Source organism: Trifolium pratense, linkage group LG2, assembly GCF_020283565.1.
Source record: "Trifolium pratense cultivar HEN17-A07 linkage group LG2, ARS_RC_1.1, whole genome shotgun sequence".
Taxonomy (NCBI): domain Eukaryota; kingdom Viridiplantae; phylum Streptophyta; class Magnoliopsida; order Fabales; family Fabaceae; genus Trifolium; species Trifolium pratense.
This window is the reverse complement of record NC_060060.1, coordinates 13300563-13320364: the sequence shown is the minus strand read 5'-3', so window position 1 is coordinate 13320364 and position 19802 is coordinate 13300563. Positions and strand designations below refer to the sequence as shown.

General features: G+C 32.1%; 4 protein-coding genes across 4 annotated transcripts; 2 read left to right on the top strand and 2 right to left on the bottom strand.

Moving 5' to 3' along the window:
- Window positions 1-3937: 3937 nt before the first annotated feature.
- LOC123904000 (WAT1-related protein At2g37460-like) lies at window positions 3938-7626 on the top strand. The gene is made up of 7 exons (XM_045953698.1): window positions 3938-4488; window positions 4590-4652; window positions 5494-5610; window positions 5940-6174; window positions 6618-6779; window positions 6876-7027; window positions 7180-7626. Exons 1-7 carry the CDS (start codon window positions 4277-4279, stop codon window positions 7343-7345), a joined length of 1107 nt encoding a protein of 368 aa, XP_045809654.1. The 5' UTR covers window positions 3938-4276; the 3' UTR covers window positions 7346-7626.
- LOC123904223 (GDSL esterase/lipase EXL3-like) lies at window positions 7559-11101 on the bottom strand. The gene is made up of 5 exons (XM_045953910.1): window positions 10813-11101; window positions 10220-10350; window positions 9879-10112; window positions 9235-9490; window positions 7559-8123 (listed from the first exon to the last, which is right to left on the bottom strand). The coding sequence occupies exons 1-5, from the start codon at window positions 11099-11101 to the stop codon at window positions 7930-7932; spliced, it is 1104 nt and encodes a 367-aa protein (XP_045809866.1). The 3' UTR covers window positions 7559-7929.
- A 1583-nt stretch (window positions 11102-12684) lies between these two features.
- LOC123908253 (heavy metal-associated isoprenylated plant protein 27-like) lies at window positions 12685-14457 on the top strand. The gene is made up of 2 exons (XM_045958832.1): window positions 12685-12774; window positions 14010-14457. Exons 1-2 carry the CDS (start codon window positions 12685-12687, stop codon window positions 14394-14396), a joined length of 477 nt encoding a protein of 158 aa, XP_045814788.1. The 3' UTR covers window positions 14397-14457.
- On the bottom strand, window positions 14397-16495 carry LOC123908252 (GDSL esterase/lipase EXL3-like). The gene is made up of 5 exons (XM_045958831.1): window positions 16073-16495; window positions 15734-15864; window positions 15388-15621; window positions 14910-15165; window positions 14397-14814 (listed from the first exon to the last, which is right to left on the bottom strand). Exons 1-5 carry the CDS (start codon window positions 16338-16340, stop codon window positions 14621-14623), a joined length of 1083 nt encoding a protein of 360 aa, XP_045814787.1. The 5' UTR covers window positions 16341-16495; the 3' UTR covers window positions 14397-14620.
- Between the last annotated feature and the right edge of the window lie 3307 nt (window positions 16496-19802).

Sequence of the window (19802 nt, the reverse complement as noted above, 5' to 3'; positions counted from 1 at the left end):
GATAACAACTTTTTCACATTAGGTTGAATTTTATGTCTTCGTCCATTTTTCAATTATGCTACAATGTTTTGTCTATATGGTATACATAGATGTGAGATTAAATTGGATTTTCATTTGTCCCATACATGGAAATGTCACATGGGACCCTACGGAATATTGGTTGATCATGAAAAAGATACCAATTGACAAGATCATTTGGCTAAATTGAAAACTACATAAGCATAATTTGATGTAGTACTAATGTGTCATTTGGCAAATTTTGGGTGTTAGTGGGGGACGCTTAGTTAAGAATAAGGATGAACCCTTGAATCAAATAAGGTCATGAAGCAAGATTCTTAAAAACTTGCGATGATTTAACTTTTTAACTTTACCATCATGGTTTCACTACTTTCACATGCATGTTTTGAGTATTTCTAAACATTGCGTTTGTGTCAAGGCACAAACTTAAAACGGTGTTTAGACTCAAATGCCTCAAAAAGTATTTTTGCCAAAATTTTAAGTGTACTAGTATGATTGTATGAATTTGGATCTCTCCATAAGAAACACTTGTTTGGACACAAATATTTGGACAAAAAAATATAGTCACAATCACAAATTAAAATGTAATATTGACACCAGATATTTCTTTGTTGAAACAAGTGTGACTACCTCAACATGTTGTTTTCGTAACCATGAATGTCGGTTTGTGGCTGCGATTACCACATGGTAACAAATGTTATTATCACGACATATATTGCTAGTTACATTCAACTTTGTTAAAGGTTGTTGTAGTGCATTAACATAAAACCACTCATGCCACATAACAAAAGCTGACCTTCTTACCCGACTTGGTGAGCACTTATTGTCATCCAAATGCCAAATGCACCAAAACAGTGTTGAAACACTCCTTACTGTACCACTATCTCCTTGTTGCAAAAATTCGAGCAACTATAGACTCAGGTTGATACTCGTCATTGTGTAGGATAGCCTCAAGGCCTGCAGCCTGCCAGCTATCTCATGTTGGTGTTCACTCAAAAACTACATGCAAATTGTCTTCTCCATCATGATCACAAATAAGACATAGTAACAAACAGTCCACATGCCGTTGTGACAAACGAGAATGCGTTGGGAGACATCCCCGACAAAGATGCCAAAATAAATGATGCACTTTGTGAGGAGCTTGAGACTTCCGGATACCATTCCAATTGCATACCATGTGAAATCGTTGTTTCATTACTAAATCATAACCGAATTTGACATAATAACAACTTTTTTTTGTGTGAATTTTATTGGCAAAATTAATTTCATAGTCCTTTAACTTGATTTCAATGAATAATTTAGTTCTTTATATATATATTTTTCACATTATTTTGTCATTTTTTGACTGGTCATTCAAATTTGCATATGATTTTTTATGTTTTAAATCTATGATATTCTTTTACGGCATAACATATATCTATGATTGAGAATACACGGAGAAAGAAAATCATAAATTTGATGCTTAAAATTCATATTCGTAGATATCCCCCCGCATATGATATTTATTTAATCTTCCTTGTAAATATTGCAACAACATACAGTACACAATAATAAAAACATCTTAACCCATGAACCGTAATTAGCGTCCACTCACTCACTCACACTCACGTCTTTGGTGGACCTTGACGATGCATGCCATCGTCCATTGACATATTGGACATCATTGTAGCTGTTGTTCATGGCCATATATAATTAACCCCATTAGGTAATATGTAGTGTAGGAGATAAAGTGAGAAAGTGAATAAACTTTTAAAACATAATTGAATTGAAAAATCATTAATTTGCTTTGCATTATTGTACCCCGTCATCACATCTTGTCTGCTAGAGAAATCAAGGGTCGAGTTGGATCATCAACTTGGCATGCATAAAATTAATTTCGTAACCAATTCAACAAGAAAAAAACACTTTGAAACAAAAATTTAATAAGGCCTTTGCATAAGATCGAAGCACTGACTATTATATTTGTGTTGTTACTTGTAGTACTAATACATGACATAACGTTAACATATTCTTGGGGGTGGTTTTCTTATGCTGCCAAGAGATATTTCCCACATTTTCTTTTCCTTTGTTACAAGTCGAGTAGGGGGTGCAAAAACAAAAACTTGTGGCCCAACTTAAAAAGCCCAACTTTTTTTAATAGAATTTCTTTGTTCACACCCTAATTTTCTCATGCCCCCCTTGAATTCCTTTGCACATTCAAGTTCTAGAACTCGAGCACAACCTCAATACATACAGTATATGACAATTTCAGGATTTTACTCGTTATAGCATTGAATATTCTTGTTGAGTTTCTACTTCTCCTTGATTAAATCATCTCTAGAGTTATATTGATTAAGAGTTTCCTTTTCTTGAAGAAGATATTCTACTTGATTAAATCATCTCTCGAGTTATATTTATTTCAACTATTTCCTCCTTTGTGATATTTCTTCTTTCCTTTTCCCTTGTGACCCTTCTTTGAGATTTGAGCTTGTAGGGCTTGCTCAGTGACATTTTTTTTTTTATTTCTCTCAAAAACTCTTTGTTAAAGAGCATTGAAATTCTTCAATCTCCATGGTAGTCATATATTTGGATTCCTCTATGACAACAACAATTAATGTAGTCAAATTTGGACGATAAGTATCGCACAAGTGATAACCTTTTTAATCCTGTTTGATTAGTTATTTGTTTTCTAGAATTCTTCATTTGATTAGTTACTTAAGTGAGACACAAGATCACTTATGCACTACACCGGAATTTTCGTGGGCCTTCCACAACGAACCCTTTCCTCCCCTCTGTCCTAAACCGTTAGATTGATCTCAACGGTTCTCCACATTCTATGCTGGTTATCACGTTAACGATTATAATCGCTCCCTCTATATAAGTGTGAAGGCTTTCGCACCAAGGTACGATTCAATCACTTTTTCGCTCTCACACACTTTGATCTCATACTGACTTGAGTGTTTGAATGTTAACATTTTTTGTAAGTACATTCGCCACCGTGAACCACCACTCTAAAAGCCTATCACCACCATAACTACCTCAAATCTTGTTGTCAAAGTCAACCAATTATGTTCCGGATAAATCATATTCCATCCGCAACAACTTAAGTTGTCTTCTTAAAGTTTGCAACCTCAAATTCTTCACATTTCTCAAGAATATCCCACGCTTATTTGAATGTAGTTGCATTTTCAATATTCTCAAAGTTGACCGTACGGACACATTGATGAATGAATAGAATAATGCATTGTAATCATTCTTCTTCAAATTTGTTTTATGTTCTTCTCTAACAAAGGTTTGGTTTTAATAATGTTAAGTCATCACTTACAAATCCTTTGTTATGCCTGTGAAATTAAGGTTTGCAATGCTATTAATCTTCTCGGTTAGTCCTTTCCCCCCTTAAATAATGTGTTGAAGTCTTTTTTTTTTTATTGTACATAAATCACCATTTAAATTTCTGTGCGCATAATTCAGTTGGTAGAAACATTATATATTATACGCATGACCGAAGTTTTACTATTAAAAAAAAATCAAATTAAGACGGAATTTTGCGACGAAAATAATTTCCGTCCCGTAATAATAAACCTGAGACGGAATTTATGACGCGTCCCGAACAATTTTGTTTTTTAAGGTGGTAGCCACTACATTATTTAACAATAAATAAATAAATCACCGCTCAATTTTTATTTTTTTGTACCTTTGCCTTCACCAAGAGGTTATAATTACTAAAAAAAATTCATGTATATTTTTATAATATTATACTATATAGTATAATGAATTAGTTTTTTACTATTGCGTTTTCTTATGTCTCATTAGTCATTGATATTTTTTATGTTTGAAAATTAGAACCAAATTAAAAAGGGCAATTGTAAATCCTATAGAGAGCTCTATTTAATTGAGCCAGTACATAATGAAAGAGAGTTATTGAAATAATTAAGAGATTTCAAGTGATTTTTTTTAAAAAAATATATGAAAAATGCTAGTTGCATGTTTCATTGTTAGTTGGTGAAGTTGAATTGCACTTGTGATTTTCTTATCACTCTAACCCCTATGTCCCTCTCCCAAACCACTAAGCCACTTTATCACACCTCTAGTGAAATTAAGATTCTATTTATGATACACTTATTTGTGTATTTTTTTTTGTCTTAGTATATAGTAGTATATATTCATAATTGCTAAAAGACCAATGTGTTTGAAAGAAAATTATAGGTAACAAATATTTTTAGTCCCCTTATTAGCTATATCTACATTATACTATTTCATTCCATTTTCTAACAAGAAGATGGAGAAACATGAAACACAACATTGGTTTGTAAGAGCAAAACCATTCATAGCAGTTGTGTTTTTGCAATTTGGATATGCAATTATGGATGTTTTATCAAAGGCTGCAATGAATAAGGGAATGAGCAATTATGTATTTATTGTGTATCGACATGTTGTAGCATTCATTTTCATAACCCCTTTTGCACTCTATTTTGACATCTATAAATATAAGTAAACTTCTCTCCCTTTGTGTATTGTTTTTGTTTTATATATTTTGTGTTCAATATTTAAATTAAGTATGTATGATGCATTGTGCTTTTTATTTTTTGCAGGAAAGTAAGGACTAAAATGACATTTTCAATCTTCATGAAGATAGTGTTGCTCAGCTTTCTAGAGTAATAATTTTTTTTTTGGATACAATAGTAATAATTTTAACATAGATGTTATTTGAGAGACACCTAAATTGGACAACTTTTTAAATGTTAATGCATGTCATAATATTAGATATATATTATATTGAGCTTCATTAACAGCAAATTTGAATGTGATTAATCACAAATTTTAGATGTTTTTTTTTGAAACAAACAAATTTTAGATGTTGAAATCTACATTTACTTTGAAGCGCATGAAAGTCGTGTTTAATAATGTTCAAATTTTAGGTTAAGAAAGAAAATTAAACCATAGTGGTTAATAATAATGAGTTATCTAATCTTGTTACTCCATCTTTTATTGAAACATTGATGTATTTAGTCTTCTATATCATAAATTAGATATATCAATCTTTCAATGAATTTATAAAATAATTTTTTTTTCTTATATTAAGAATAAGAAAGATCATATGTTACCAATTGCTAATTGAATTGTGTTAATTATTTGTCCAAGACATATCAACTCGGTGGTTAGAACTTGACTTTGTAACCTTTTTTTTTTTTGGACATAAACTTGACTTTGTAACCTTAAAGATCATAGTTCAAACCCCCTCAAAAATAGTTGTATAATAGTAATTAGTGCCACTATGATAATATATTCATGAATTTATTTATATTTTTAAGGAAAAAACCAATGTTAATTATTTAATTTTTGGTAAAAATCATTTAATTTTGGTGTCACAAAATATTGTTCAATTGACATAAGTGTAATTTTAATTACATATTATTAATTAAACGCATAGTCTCATTGATTAATTAATGAACATATTTTCACTTAAATTTAATGTTTACTTTTTATCACATGCAGACCTGTTATTGGTCAAAATTTGTATTTTTTAGGGATGAAGTACACAACAGCAACCTTTGCAGCTGCCATGACCAATATCCTTCCTGCCAGTGCCTTTATCTTGGCCTGCATTTTTAGGTAAAATAACTAAGCATTATATATTTTCACTCTTCTAGCAACAAAGTTTTCAAATTAGATCGTATACATATACAGATATACTCCATCCGTGACAAAATATAAACAAAAATTATTTTTTAAATTTATTGTATGATTAATGTATTTGGTCTCACTAGATAAATTAGTCAACCATGCAATAAATTTAAAAAGTAAATTGATCAGATACATTAATCAATTATACAATAAATCTAAAAAGTAACTTTGCTTATATTTTGTCATGGAGGGATAACATGTTATTTTTGAGTTCTTGACAATATAAGTTAGACAATTTTTTTGTTCTGTATAATTAGGCTTGAGAAGATAAAGGTAAAATGTATAAGGAGCCAAGCAAAAGTGGTGGGAACCATAGCATCTGTTTCAGGTGCAATGGTGATGACTCTAATTAAAGGCCCTGTACTTTTAGGGACATTTGGAGGCAATAGTCATAACCAGCATACTGATGAGACCAATACTCAACCTGTAGTAGCTGGCTCTATAATGATTGCATTAGGATGCTTTAGTTGTGCTTGTTTTGTGATCGTTCAAGTGAGTTATTATTAAACTTCATTAACAATTAAACTTAGGCTAAATTGTATTTTCGATTCTTTTAACTTTCACAAACTTTTGGCCCCCTAACTTTCATATTAACACTAATTAATTTTTTTTGAAGAAGCTTCATATTAACACTATTGGTTGCCATTCAAAAAAAAAAAATAGCACTTTTGGCCCCTAACTTTAGCACCTTTTGCAAAAGGTAGGTACCACTGATTTTGACTAAGTCAATGCACACGTGGATAGTGACTCACATGACATGCCGACGTGGCATGTGATTCATTGTCCACATGTGCGTTGACTTGAACAAAATCAGTGCGGCTAACCTTTTGCAAAATGAGCTAAAGTTAGGAGGCCAAAAATGCTATTTGGCCTTAAACTTATTATTATTGTTTTACTTTGCTTGTGTACTGACAAAACTTTGTATAATTCTCTAGGCTATTACCCTTAAAACCTATCCTGCACCACTCTCTCTTGCCTCATGGATATGTTTTTTGGGCACACTTGAAACTGCAGTAGTGGCTATGATTATGGAATGGTGTAATCCTTCAGTTTGGTATATAAAATGGGATATGAGATTGTTGTCTATTGTTTACACTGTAAGTTATACCGCCTAAACTATTCAAAAATACTATTTCTTCTGCTCATAAATATAAGATTCTAATGATTGCTCAATATATCATTTTGGCATACAGGGTATAGTCTGCTCAGGGGTGTTATATTTTGTGCAAGGAGTAGTGGTGAAATCTAGAGGCCCAGTATTTGTAACAGCGGTTAGTCCTTTATGCACAGTAATTGTTGCTATCTTGGGATACTTCATTTTGGCGGAAGAATTGTTCCTTGGAAGGTAATCATATAAATAATCAAGTACATAATCAAAAGTATGTAGTTTATAATATAGAACAAATACATTAATTATTCAATGAATCTGAAAAGTGAAATTCTGCTTATAATTATGGTTAGAGGGAGTAGTAATAGAATATGATATATATATTGCAGGGTTATAGGTGCTGTTATCACTTGTTTGGGCCTATACCTTGTTGCTTGGGGCAAAAGCAAAGACTACACTCCATCAGATCCAGTTATTCAAGAATTTGTATTTTCAGCTGATGAAGGCAATGTTAAGAATGAACATTTTGCTCAAGAGATCATCACTATTCAGTAATTCTAAAATTGAAATCAAACTCCAACTAAATACTTTCTCCGGTCTTAATCATAAGCAAACTATTTGCTTATAATTAAGGTCGGAGGGAGTAAGTATTAAGATGACCATGTTTAGTATTCCTAATTGATTGACCTATCAATTCTGATATCATTAAGGAAAGACAATAACCATAAAAAATATTCAGATTTTGTAGACACATTAGGCTATTACAGATAGGATGCAAGTGACAACATTAATTTATAAGTGTAGCAAATATAAATATTAGAATTTCATTTTCAAAATAGCAAATGAATATGGTAAACGAATATAGTAACTCTGTTCAACAAAATACTTTATCTGTCAAAGAGTTACTAAAATAAAATAAAATAGCAGATAGCTGATAAGCTAGTTTATAGTGGATGAACTTATATTCCATCCGTTTCAAATTATAAGTCGTTTGGAGAAATAAATTGTTCCAAATTAATTTCTCTTTGCCAATTATTTTCCAAAACAAGGACAATTTGAGACAAATTGATTATCATGGCCACTTCAAAACAGGAAGAAAAAATGTTGAAAGTAGAAGCAAGAATGAGACTGAAATTGGTCTAGAAGAAGTCATTGATTTTGTGATCAAGGACCATTGAACAAAGCAAATTATATGCCTCTTGTGTAGGATGGTAACTGTCCCAGAATATATAGCTTGAAGGGTTTGAACATATGTCTAAGCTGTAACGGTTACACAATATGCTTACTTCTATGGCTCCTGTTCCACAACATCCTGTGTCTGCTACTTCAAAACCTAAACCATGCACCAAATACAATGAGAAAAGAATCAAACATAAGAAAATTACACTACTTGAAATCCGAATTTTGTGTATTAATGTGTCACATAATTTCGATCTCAACTGTCTGATCTCAAATTAACTGTCTATATTGTTTTAAACTAATTTTGTTATTGAGTATTCTAAACCGGTTGATTTCAAATTAACTGTTGAGATCGAAAACTGCATGTAAATACATGTTTTTCCCATTGCAGGAAATCTGAATCCTTAGAGTAGAGATCTTTATAGTTCTCTACAAAATGGAGAACTTTGTTACTATATAATTTCGAGTAAACCGAATAATATCAAATATTGATAAATAAATCAATAGCTGATAATATATATGCACATGTGTGACAAATCAGAAACAGATATGCTGTAGTTACTGCGTCACACAGTAACTGTTTTCGTCCGTCCGATCATACTCAACGGTCAAAATTGATTTTTGAATGTTTGATTTAGACCGTCAGATCTTAAATCAACGGCTATTATACATTATTGCGTGTAACTGCAGCATTCCCTCCAGCAGGAAATCCAGATCCTGACAAATCATGAATGCAGTATGGTTCACTAGTGAAATATCAATCCTTAACTTAGTGACTTTGCTAACTAGTATTCACTTCCTTCAGAGGAGTCGTATTCTATAAATAAAGGCATACATTTAAGGAATTGGTAATATAATTAGGACTTTATACACTTAGGTGTTATGCAGTATGGTTGGCAAAGGACATTTTCATAATAATGTGCATGTGGAACCATTATGTTCTATATATGAAGATGCAAATGAATTTGATGAAATAAATGTTTTCCTTTTATGTGAAAAGTCTTTTGAATGTAATGCCAACCAACTTCACATGCACAAGTTAGTTTTCACAGTTGAATCAATAACTTCCACTATTAAATCAAACGAGATATAATAGGACTTATCGATCGAATGACGAAAAACACATGTGCAAAACTATTTTATTTCTACACAATAGACAAAGTGCTCATATATTGATCTACTTATGAAAGGTAAAAGTTGGCAATCCTAGTGTGTTATTTTCTGAATAAAAAAAGGACAAGGTCACAAGGCTTGTGTTTGATTACCATATTTAGCAGGGTTTTGAACCATATGCATTAATGGATTGTAAATGTCAAGATAGACAAACTTAGCCTCTGGAAATTTATATTGAAATGCATCCAATTGAGATACTAGTTTGGAGTTGAAGAGTCTTGCTGCTGTGTTTTCATAGTCTGAACATCCTCTATCCATGCCTCCTCCAATTGTTCTTTGTGAAGGCACACACCCTATATTTGGCATACCTAATACTCCAATTCTTCTAGCTCCTAAACCATAGAGTTCCTGCATTATGTATATATAAATAACACTAGACTAACAAAAAGTTACAAACAAAATTCTAATTCAAAACTTAAAAATTGGTTAATGACTAATTATTAACAGCTACAATGATTAACTTAAAAGTTTACAAACAAGTGCAGAAACAAGTGGTGTTGGCTTGGGATTTTGAAGTGTACTTCTCTCCAGGTCTCAGGTTCGATTCTCCCTGGTGCCAATTTCGGTGGGCTAGTCCATCCAGAGTAAAAAAACTGGCTTTAAACGGACCCCCCGCGAGTGGACGGTGGGATTGGTCCCCTCAGATTAGTCGGTTCTTGTGCCGGATACCGAGTTTTTAAAAAAAAAAAATGAATGTGCAGAAATGATTTGCTTATGTTTTTATAACAGAGCATACCTGCAAGAAGTTTGAGGATTGTGAAGCCAAAAAGTCTATGTATGATGGAATATCATAGTTGAATCTCCTATATGGTGTTTGAGCATAAGTATTGGCAATGTCATCACTTCCTATGCAAATAATATATACACTCTTTGATATTGTCATGTTCATTCTCTCTTCTCCAATTGCTTCATTTATCTTATTTTTGTACTTTTTGAACATGTCCAATTGTTCTGACAATGATATCACAGACTTATAACAAAAAAAAGGTAAATTATAGTTAGTTTTAACATATACTAAAAATGTAAAATATGCATGCAATTAAATATTCAAATTCAGTATTAGACATAGTTAATTACTGCTAATTGAGAAGTCAGAGGATCATATCCAGCACCACCAGAGGCAAAGCTTACACCTGTTAGAAGATCTTCAAGTTGCAACTTTGGATCAAGAGAAGCTGGCAAAAGCTTCTTGATTCCAAATTTTGAAGCTGAAAAAATTAATTTTTTTGTTAAGAAACTTAACAAGAAAATGTTCATTCTGTTTTTTTTCAAGGATAAATTGCACTTTTGACCTCTAATTTTCACAAACTTGCAAGTTTGGCCTTCTGATCATGTCAATGCAAATTTTTCAAGAAGGCCAAAATCGCAAGTTTGTGAAAGTTAGGAGGCCAAAAGTGTTATTTTAAAAGTTAAGAGGCCAAAATCGCAAGTTTGTGAAAAATATGAGTCCAAAAGTGCAACCTAGTATTTTTTCAATCTATAAATGGTTTTAAATTGCGGTTTGCAAATAACTGCAATATAAAGAAATTTGAGGTCTCCGCATTAATATTGCAACCTCAATTTTGAGTGCATTAGCCATATTTTCCTACAATATTCGTAGAGTCGGTGTGTAACTGCAACCGCAATTTAAAACCGTTGTATAACAAAATGAATAGAAGAATTTTTTGTACCAATGATGTCTGAAGGAACTAAACCATTGCTGAATCTTCCAGTTGGATGATTTCCACTACCAAAGTCTTGACCATAAGGTAGAAAATCGCACTTGACCATGGTATTGATGTAGTTGTTATTACCTGAGTCAACTACAGAGTCACCAAACACAAAGACTGCTGGGACTGTTTCATTGTTTGGTAGATTCACAGCATTACCACAATGTAGATAGATAAGGATAGTAGTAAGAGAGAAAAGATTGACAAAAAGTGATTGAAAAAGAAGGTTTTGAAAGTGCAACTTGATCATGTTGTTTTTGTGGAATATGAAGAGCTTTTTGACTTACTTGACTACAAGTTATTGGAACTTAATTTTAGCTTAGTGAGTTAGTGCTATTACTATAAGCCATTTATATACCTTAATAGAAGTATACCTAAGCCATTTTACTATGACTTGGACTAGTGATAGTTAATGAGGAATGTTGCACCAATAAGAAAAATAAAGGTTTAAATATGCAAATATGTTTCTTGCTTTCCCTGCCATACGAGATTTCATGTTAACTTACATCTTGAATTGAATGCTGAATCCTCCTTTTTTTGACAGGAATACTAAATCTTCCTGTAAACATAAATGAATACATGAAAGGTGATATACCATTCACACTCATGTTTAGGGAAAATCAAATAAATGGTAGTTGTTGAGAGTCTGGAAAAGCGTCCGAAGCAACGAGTCAATGGAGACGCCCCTTCTTCACCTAAAATCTTAAGAGTGTGTTTGGATGGAAAAATATTTTAAGAGAATTCAAATTTTTCTTTGTAATGTATACTATAGAAAAACTGCACGTCAATGCTGCAGAACTACAAGATAGGATGACGCCACATATCCACTAAAAACATTAGGACATAGGTATATGAATCATCTCTCTTATATACGTAATTGAACTCATGCATAGTTGATTTGAAACTAACCACACACTTAAATCAAACCGTCATTAATTGGTGGGATGACCGGGATTTAAACTCCGCCCCCTGCATATACAATACAATGTCCTGCCAACCGAGCTAAGCTCACGAGACATTATAGTGATTTAATTAATTAATCAACCAAAATCTTATTTAGGAATGGCTCCTCAATATTGTAAGTAGTAACACTTTTTTACAAATTACAAGTCATCTAAGGCCAAATGGGCCAATATCGTTTCTGGCAAACATACAATTAGCTAGCCATTTTAAAAGAACTTTTTTTCCTACCTAAGATTTTCTCTTTTTGTTGACATGCATGGAGTATGACCTAAAGAGTTTTATGATGTGAGTTCAATTTTTGTTATTGGCGTAAAAACCTCTTTGATTGATTTAATATCTATGTAAGCATTTGTTAAACTTTATAGCTTTTTTACGACTTTTATTTTTAATATTATAATCCTCTGATTTATAAGGAAATGAGTCTCATTAATTTAAAATTTGGCAACGAGTTAAATAAAATCCGATAAAAAAAAATTTCTTATAAAAAATCGAATTCGAATTCTTTTAAATAATTCATTTTAAAGATAACTCATTAACCAATTAATTTTCTAAATTCAACTCACCTAAACATTTATTAAAAAATAATTGTCACCATTTTCCTTCCAACATTTTTTTAAAAAATAAAATTCATTCACCAGATTGTTCTATGACTTTTTACTTTTTTTTCTTGCTTTGGCAAGTCCAATTTTGGAGGTGTCCCACCAAACAACTCACTGTCCCAGTAGAAACATCTAGCTAACGCCATGCCACATCATTCATTGTGATCTTGTATTATTGCCATCATGGATTTCTATGCAGCTAACTTTTTTTGGTTTCTCTGTACTTTCCTTCAGCAGCTACCATTGCCATTTACTATACTATTTACTATTAATGGGTGTCTTAGATATCATCTCTGAGCTCGGTAAATCATGTCATTGTCACTTGCACCACCATAGTAAGCTCGTGAAAAAGCAACTTCAGGTGAATGTTCTTTCTTGTTTCTTTCACTTTTTATTTTTCTACTCATATTTATTGCATAATATTGACGCCACTCATTAATAATGTCTGTACTATGCACCCAATTTTCCATTTATGTGGTTATGCAGTTTTTTTATAGGCCAAATTGCATTTATTTACCTTCTAACTTTCATAAACTTATGATTTTGGCCCGATAATTTCGTAATAGCATGTTTGGCTCTATAATTTTAACCCATTTTGTAAAAGGATAGTATCCTACTGATTTTGACTAAGTCAACGCATACGTGCCAAATGACTCACATGCCACATCAATATGCATTGTCACCAGGGACGGAGCCAGAAATTTAGCTTAAGGGGGGCCGAACTTAAAAATATAAGTTAGTAAAAAAAAACTAAATTTTGAAAGCACAATATATATAAGATAAGAAGTTATATGATAAATTTAAAGCTAATATCAATCACATTTTATAGACCATTTTTATTAACTCGAACTTTTTGGCTTTGAGGAGTGCTAGCAACACACTCTTTAACAAACACACTCTAACACACTCTCTTCTATTGGTTAAAATTTATATGGGTCCCATAAAAGTTATATGGGTCCACATTTTTTTATGGGACCCATGTGAATTTCAACCAATAAAAGAGAGTGTGTTTGAGTGTGTTTGTTAAAGAGTGTGTTGCTAGCATTATTCTTTTGGCCTTTATATGTTTGTAATTTTGGTCTTAATCTATGCACTTTGCCTTTAAAATTGCAACTTTACCTTACCAAAAAAAAAATTGCGACTTTTTACATAAAAAAAGACGAGTTCTAATCTAAAAAAAAATGATTTTTTTTATTGAATTCATTATTGGGGAAATAAATCACCTTTTTTTTCCGTACAAAAATACTATTTTTAGTTGGAAAAACATATGTTGGGATCAAATATACACCAAGTATAAAAATAGAGCAAAAAATTTGACTAAAAAAGTGACAATTTGTATGAGTTTAATAAAATAGGAGAATCAAAAGTAAAATTAAGTCATTAATATAATATCATAGTAGTATAAAAAAATATTCAAAAATATTTAGGGGGGACCGTGGTCTCTGTTGGTCCTCCTTCTAGCTCCGTCCCTGATTGTCACGTGACATGTCGTGTACAATAAAATAAGTCTTTTTTATAAAAACAAGTCATGTATATAGTCTAGTGAGTTATTTGTATGTAAGGCATAATTTGCAATATTAGAGAATGGTGAATTAGGTTGTGGAGATAAAAGTGAAGATGGATTGCGAAGGGTGCGAGAGAAAGGTGAAGAAATCAGTGGAAGGCATGAAAGGAGTAACACAAGTGGAAGTTGAACCAAAACAAAGTAAGCTCACTGTAACTGGGTACGTGGACCCAAACAAAGTGTTGGAGCGCATGAGACACCGTACAGGAAAGAAGGCCGAATTTTGGCCTTATATCCCATACGATGTAGTTCCACACCCTTATGCACCCGAGGCATATGACAAGAAGGCGCCACCAGGATATGTGCGAAATGTGCTGCAGGATCCAGAAGCTTCGACGCTTGCACGTGCCAACTCCTTCGAGGTTAAGTACACCACTGCATTTAGCGACGACAACCCAAATGCTTGTACAATCATGTGATAATGTGAGTGTTGTTGTGTACCGTAACCAATAGCATACCTAAAATTTTTTACACCGTTAATCGATCACATAGAATTTTTAAGATGTATTTATTTTACATGAAAAAAATCAATTCATGTATCTATTTTACATGCTTTATTAGGTATATCATATAGGTGAACAAGCAAGAAGTCAAGAAGGAAATAATGTAGAAAGTAGAAGCCAAGAATGAGAGTGAAACTGCTCTAGAAGAAGTCCTTGATTTTGTCATCAATGACCATAGAACAAAGCAAATTATAAGCCTCCTGTGTTGGATGGTAACTGTCCCAAAATATATATCTTGAAGAGTTTGAACATATGCTTGAGCTGTATTGGTTACAGAATATGCTTACTTCTAGGTCACCTGTCCCACAACATCCTCTATCTGCTACATCAAAACCTAAACCAAACCATGCAACAAATACCACGAGAAGTTAAATAGACATGAGAAAAATACACTAATTAAAAGGTAAAATTGACAATGTGTGTGATTACCGTATTTAGCCGGGTTTTGAACCAGATACATTAATGGATGGTAACTATCAAGGTAGACAAGCTTAGTATCTGAAAATTTATTTTCAGAAGAATCCATTAGAAATACTAATTTAGAGTTGAAGAGTTTAGCAGCTTGGTTTTCAAAATCTGAACATGCTCTCTCCCTGCCTCCTCCAAGTGTTCTCTGTGAGGGCACACACCCTATATATGGCATACCTATTACTCCAATCCTTCTAGCTCCTAAACCATATAGTTCCTGCATTCAATTCATTCAAGTTCAAAATACTTATGTTCTGCATTTTTGGTCAAAGAAAAAAAACCTCTAACACTCTAGAAAAAGAAAATAAAGTTATAACAAACATTATTTACTAGGACCGCGTCTGAATTGACTTATTTGAGTTTATCTAATGTCATAAGTCAAAAATTTACAAACAAGTGCAGATATGATTTGTGCTTATGTTTGTATAACAGAACATACCTGCAAGAAGTTTGAGGAATATGAAGCCAATAAGTCTGTGTATGATGGAATATCATAGTTGAATCTCCTATATGGTGTTTGAGCATAAGTATTGGCAATGTCATTACTTCCTATGCAAATAATGTATACACTCTTTGATATTATCATTTTCATTCTCTCTTCTCCAACTTCTTCCTTTATCTTATTTTTGTACTCTTTGAACATGTTTAATTGATCTGATAATGATATCACAGACTTATAACAAAAAAAGAGGTAAATTATAGTAGTTAGTTTTAACATATGCTAAAACTGTAAAATAAGCATGCAATAAAAAAATTCAAATTCAGTATTAGAGATAGTTATTTACTCCTAATTTAGAAGTTAGAGGATCATATCCAGTACCACCAGAGGCAAAGCTTACACCTGTTAAGAGATCTTGAAGTTGCAAATTTGGATCAAGATAAGCTGGCAAAAGCTTCTTCACTCCAAATTTTGAAGCTGAAAAAAAAATTGTTAAGAAACTCTACAAAATCATGTTCATTTTATTTTTTGCTACATAAAGAAATTTGAGGTGTCTGCAACGGCATCACAACCTCAACTCGAACTGCATCGACCATATTTTCTGTAATAGAAATGTTTGCAGCATAACCGTAACCACAATATAAAACCATTGTAATAATATAATGAACGAGAAGTATTTTTGTACCAATGATATCTGAAAGGACTAAACCATTGCTGAATCTTCCGGTTGGTTGATTTCCACCACCAAAGTCTTGACCATAAGGTAGAAAATTGCACTTGAACCCAGTTTTGATGTAGTTGTTATTACCTGAGTCAACTATAGAGTCACCAAACACAATGAGTGCTGGGACTGTTTCATTGTTTGGTAGATTCACAGCATTACAATAATGTAGAGAGATAAGAATTGTAGCAAGACAGAAAAGAGTGACAAAAGGTGATAGAAGCAACTTCATGTTCTTTTATGTGGAATATGACTACACCTTATTGGAACTTGATTTTGGCTTAGTGATGTAAGCCTTTTATAAACACCTTAACAGAAATTTTTACTTGGTTGATCATTTTTTTAAATTATTACTAGATAGACAGTTGATCCAACTATCTCTTATATATTTAGGACCGGATGAAGTATTAGAAAATAAGTAGTGGTTGTATCTTAGATGACTATGAAGTTCGAACACTCCTCGATTAGGTGTATATTAGTGTCAGACATGCGTCTGTGTCAAACATCAACACGACACTAACATATATGATTACATTGAATTATGTCATTTTCTCAAATTATTATATGTATCAATATATTAGTGGTGCGATCTATAATGGTAGATGTTGAATAGTGGTGATCTATGGTGGTATATGCATAGATGGTGATTTGATTTATAATGTTAGATGGTGGTGATCTATGATGATAGTTGCCTGCACTTTCCTTTAGATGGTGATCTATGATGATAATGGTATGCAATAACACCTAAGATGTGATATTAGTTAGGTGTTCTCTTCTTAAACCTGCATACGTTAGTGTCTTCCATACAAAAACCGATTGTATATATAATTGTTTTGTCAATTTGCTTGGTCTGCTATGCTGTTTTTGTCTGACTTGGATATGTTGTAAAGTTATAATTTTTCATTGTTAGAATTGTAAGTTTAAGTCCCCATGAGCATAGTTTGTTAGGTAGGATTTTGCAATGCGCAAATTTGGAATTTTTCACTTAATTCACATATTATGGTCAAATAGCTAGAGACTACGATGAGGTGAGGATCGAACTCATGACCTATAACATACAATGAGCTAGACTACTTAACAAATTTTTTTTAAAGTTTTAAAAAAAATGATAATATCAAAAGTGAAACTTATGAATTTAAGTTTAATTGATTTTTATGATATATATATAAGAATGAAATGTTTTATATTTCAAGTCATTATATTTTACTACACAATTATGATAATAGATTTTTTGTTTTTTTTTTTGTTTTAACATTTACGATGATGATAGTTAATAATTAAAAAATATAATCTTTTATATTATAAGCTTGTATACATAAGCAAACTCTAAACCCTAATTTGCTTTCCCCGTTTCCCTCCATTTTATCTTGCAATTTTTATTAAAAAATAATACAATTTTATTTTGACTAAGATTCAAACCCACAATCCTTCAATGCAAAACAATGTTTCCAACCATTATGGCAAGTATACCAATTGTGATTAAAATTATGTGCAATAATTGATAACCAACATCAATTTTAAAAGTATATCATATCAAAATTATTGTTGACTATATTATTCATTACGAAATATTTTCAACGAAATTCCACTTATATTATAAGCTTGTATACACAAGCAAACCCTAAACCTAATTTGTTTTCCTCCACTTTTATCTTGCAATTTTTATTAAAAACTAATACAATTTTGTCTTGACTAGGATTCGAACCCGCGGCCCTTCAATGCAAGACAAGTATACCAAATGTGATTAAAATTATGTGCAATAATTGATAAGCAGCATCGATTTTCATAGGAAAAATTTCATACAACAATTAAACACCATCAAATTACATTGCACAGTTTAAACAATTAAAAACCGATAATTAGAAATCTAGCAAATCATCAAATCATATATTTTCTTAGTGTTTTATTTTTTGAAAAAAATTACATTTTTTTATCCTAATTCAATATTTTTTACTAATTAACTAACCATGTTACCCATTTTCTTAGTGTTTTTTTTTTACGGAAAGAAAAAAATCATTGGACTTAAAAGTTACTTTTTTTTAACTAAACATGCTAAGAAAAATATTTTTTTATGTCTTTCTGAACTTAAAAGTTTGTTCATGTTAAGGAGTATGGTTGATCGTATTACTGCAAATATATATATATATATATATATACACCAAGGTGATATTTATGCAAATAGTAGTTGACTTCAGGTATATATCAACGTGACTATATTATTAATTACGAAAAGAATCACTGATTCACATTTGTTTCTTTTGCTAACAATGTATCTTAACCTTTCCGGATCAAAGAAGGTTGTTTTCTGAATGTGTTTTGGGTGTTGGCGATGGAGAAATTGAAGATGACAACGACGATCATTTAGAACTTGACATTCCATCAGATTTATTGATTCCAAGTTCAGGTGATCCTTTTGCTTCTATCGTTGAAAGCACATATCCCCAACTTTTAAAAAACATGAACGATATAACGTGTTTCCAAAATAGAGCTATATTAGCTCCTAAAAATTCAATAGTCGACACAATAAATGATTTCTACGTCGAGACTCCGAAATCACGAGTTGAGACTTAAAGTTGGAGTTCATGTTATGCTATTAAGGAATTTGAATAAAAAAATTAGGATTATGCAATAGAACAAGACTTATTATTACAAGATTGAGAAAACGTGCTCTAGAAGGAAAAAATTATTTCAGAAAGTAATATTGGTGATCAGGTTTTCATACCTGGATTTTTTCCTGACACCATCTGACGTAAGAACTCCTTTTAAATTTCAACGGAGACAATTTCCTTTAATGATTTCTTTTGCGATTACTATTAATAAGAGTCAGGGACAATCTTTAAAGCATGTTGAAGGTGTGAAAACACAAGAAGGGGGGGGTTGAATTGTGTTTTAGCTAAGTTAAAACTTTTTCAAGTTCTTAACTCAACTACGTTAGCAGCGGATAAATAACACAAATAATAACAAGAGAAAGAGAGAGATCACACAAGCAATTTATACTGGTTCCTCTCACAAAACGAGAGTAGTCCAGTCCCCTTGCACTTCCAAGGGAGTTCACTATAATCACACAAGATTACACCTGCTCAAGCACACAAGCAAGAGACTTCTCAACAATGCTCAAGCACACAAGCTTAAGACTTCACACTTAAGCACACAAGCTTAAGTTTTCACACTTAAGCACACAAGCTTAAGTTATCTCAAGTAATAGTAAAGTATATAACAATATACAAATGCTCTTAATAGAACCTAATGAGAGCCAATACAAAGAGTACAGAGTATTAGACTAAAGTGCAAAAACACTTAACAGCGGTTCAGAGCTTGTATATCACAAAGTTCAGAGTTTGTTCAGCGTACGTTCAATCCTTAATAATTGTTATCTTTGTTGTAGCTGAATCTTCTAGTATATATACTACTAGAAAAGAGTCGTTGCAAAAAGAACCGTTGGAGTTGATAATCTTTTGTCTTCAGGCAGTCTGTCTTGATGCAGTTTGGTTGTATCCAAAACTAAGAAAGAGTTTCAGTTACTTTGACTACAGCAGAGAAGACTTTCCTTATTCAGCTAACAAAACTGAAAACCTACGTTCTCAAAAGAGAACAGACAAACTGAGGGTAGCTGAGCTGATCAGGCTTGAAGGGTCCTTTTCTTCATTGGTAGAAGAGTTGACTAACAAAGAGAATCTTCACAGCTTTCAAAGAG

Coding starts and splice junctions, on each gene's coding strand:
- LOC123908253 (XM_045958832.1), top strand. CDS start 12,685: ATGGGTGTCTTAGATATCATCTCTGAGCTCGGTAAATCATGTCATTGT. Junction 12,775..14,009: donor TCGTGAAAAAGCAACTTCAG/GTGAATGTTCTT, acceptor ATGGTGAATTAG/GTTGTGGAGATAAAAGTGAA.
- LOC123904223 (XM_045953910.1), bottom strand. CDS start 11,101: ATGATCAAGTTGCACTTTCAAAACCTTCTTTTTCAATCACTTTTTGTC. Junction 10,113..10,219: donor CTCTGACTTCTCAATTAGCA/GTAATTAACTAT, acceptor TTTTGTTATAAG/TCTGTGATATCATTGTCAGA. Junction 9,491..9,878: donor AATCCTCAAACTTCTTGCAG/GTATGCTCTGTT, acceptor TACATAATGCAG/GAACTCTATGGTTTAGGAGC.
- LOC123908252 (XM_045958831.1), bottom strand. CDS start 16,340: ATGAAGTTGCTTCTATCACCTTTTGTCACTCTTTTCTGTCTTGCTACA. Junction 15,865..16,072: donor AGTCCTTTCAGATATCATTG/GTACAAAAATAC, acceptor TTTTTTTTTCAG/CTTCAAAATTTGGAGTGAAG. Junction 14,815..14,909: donor TCAAAACCCGGCTAAATACG/GTAATCACACAC, acceptor GGTTTGGTTTAG/GTTTTGATGTAGCAGATAGA.
- LOC123904000 (XM_045953698.1), top strand. CDS start 4,277: ATGGAGAAACATGAAACACAACATTGGTTTGTAAGAGCAAAACCATTC. Junction 6,175..6,617: donor CTTGTTTTGTGATCGTTCAA/GTGAGTTATTAT, acceptor ATAATTCTCTAG/GCTATTACCCTTAAAACCTA. Junction 7,028..7,179: donor GAAGAATTGTTCCTTGGAAG/GTAATCATATAA, acceptor TATATATTGCAG/GGTTATAGGTGCTGTTATCA.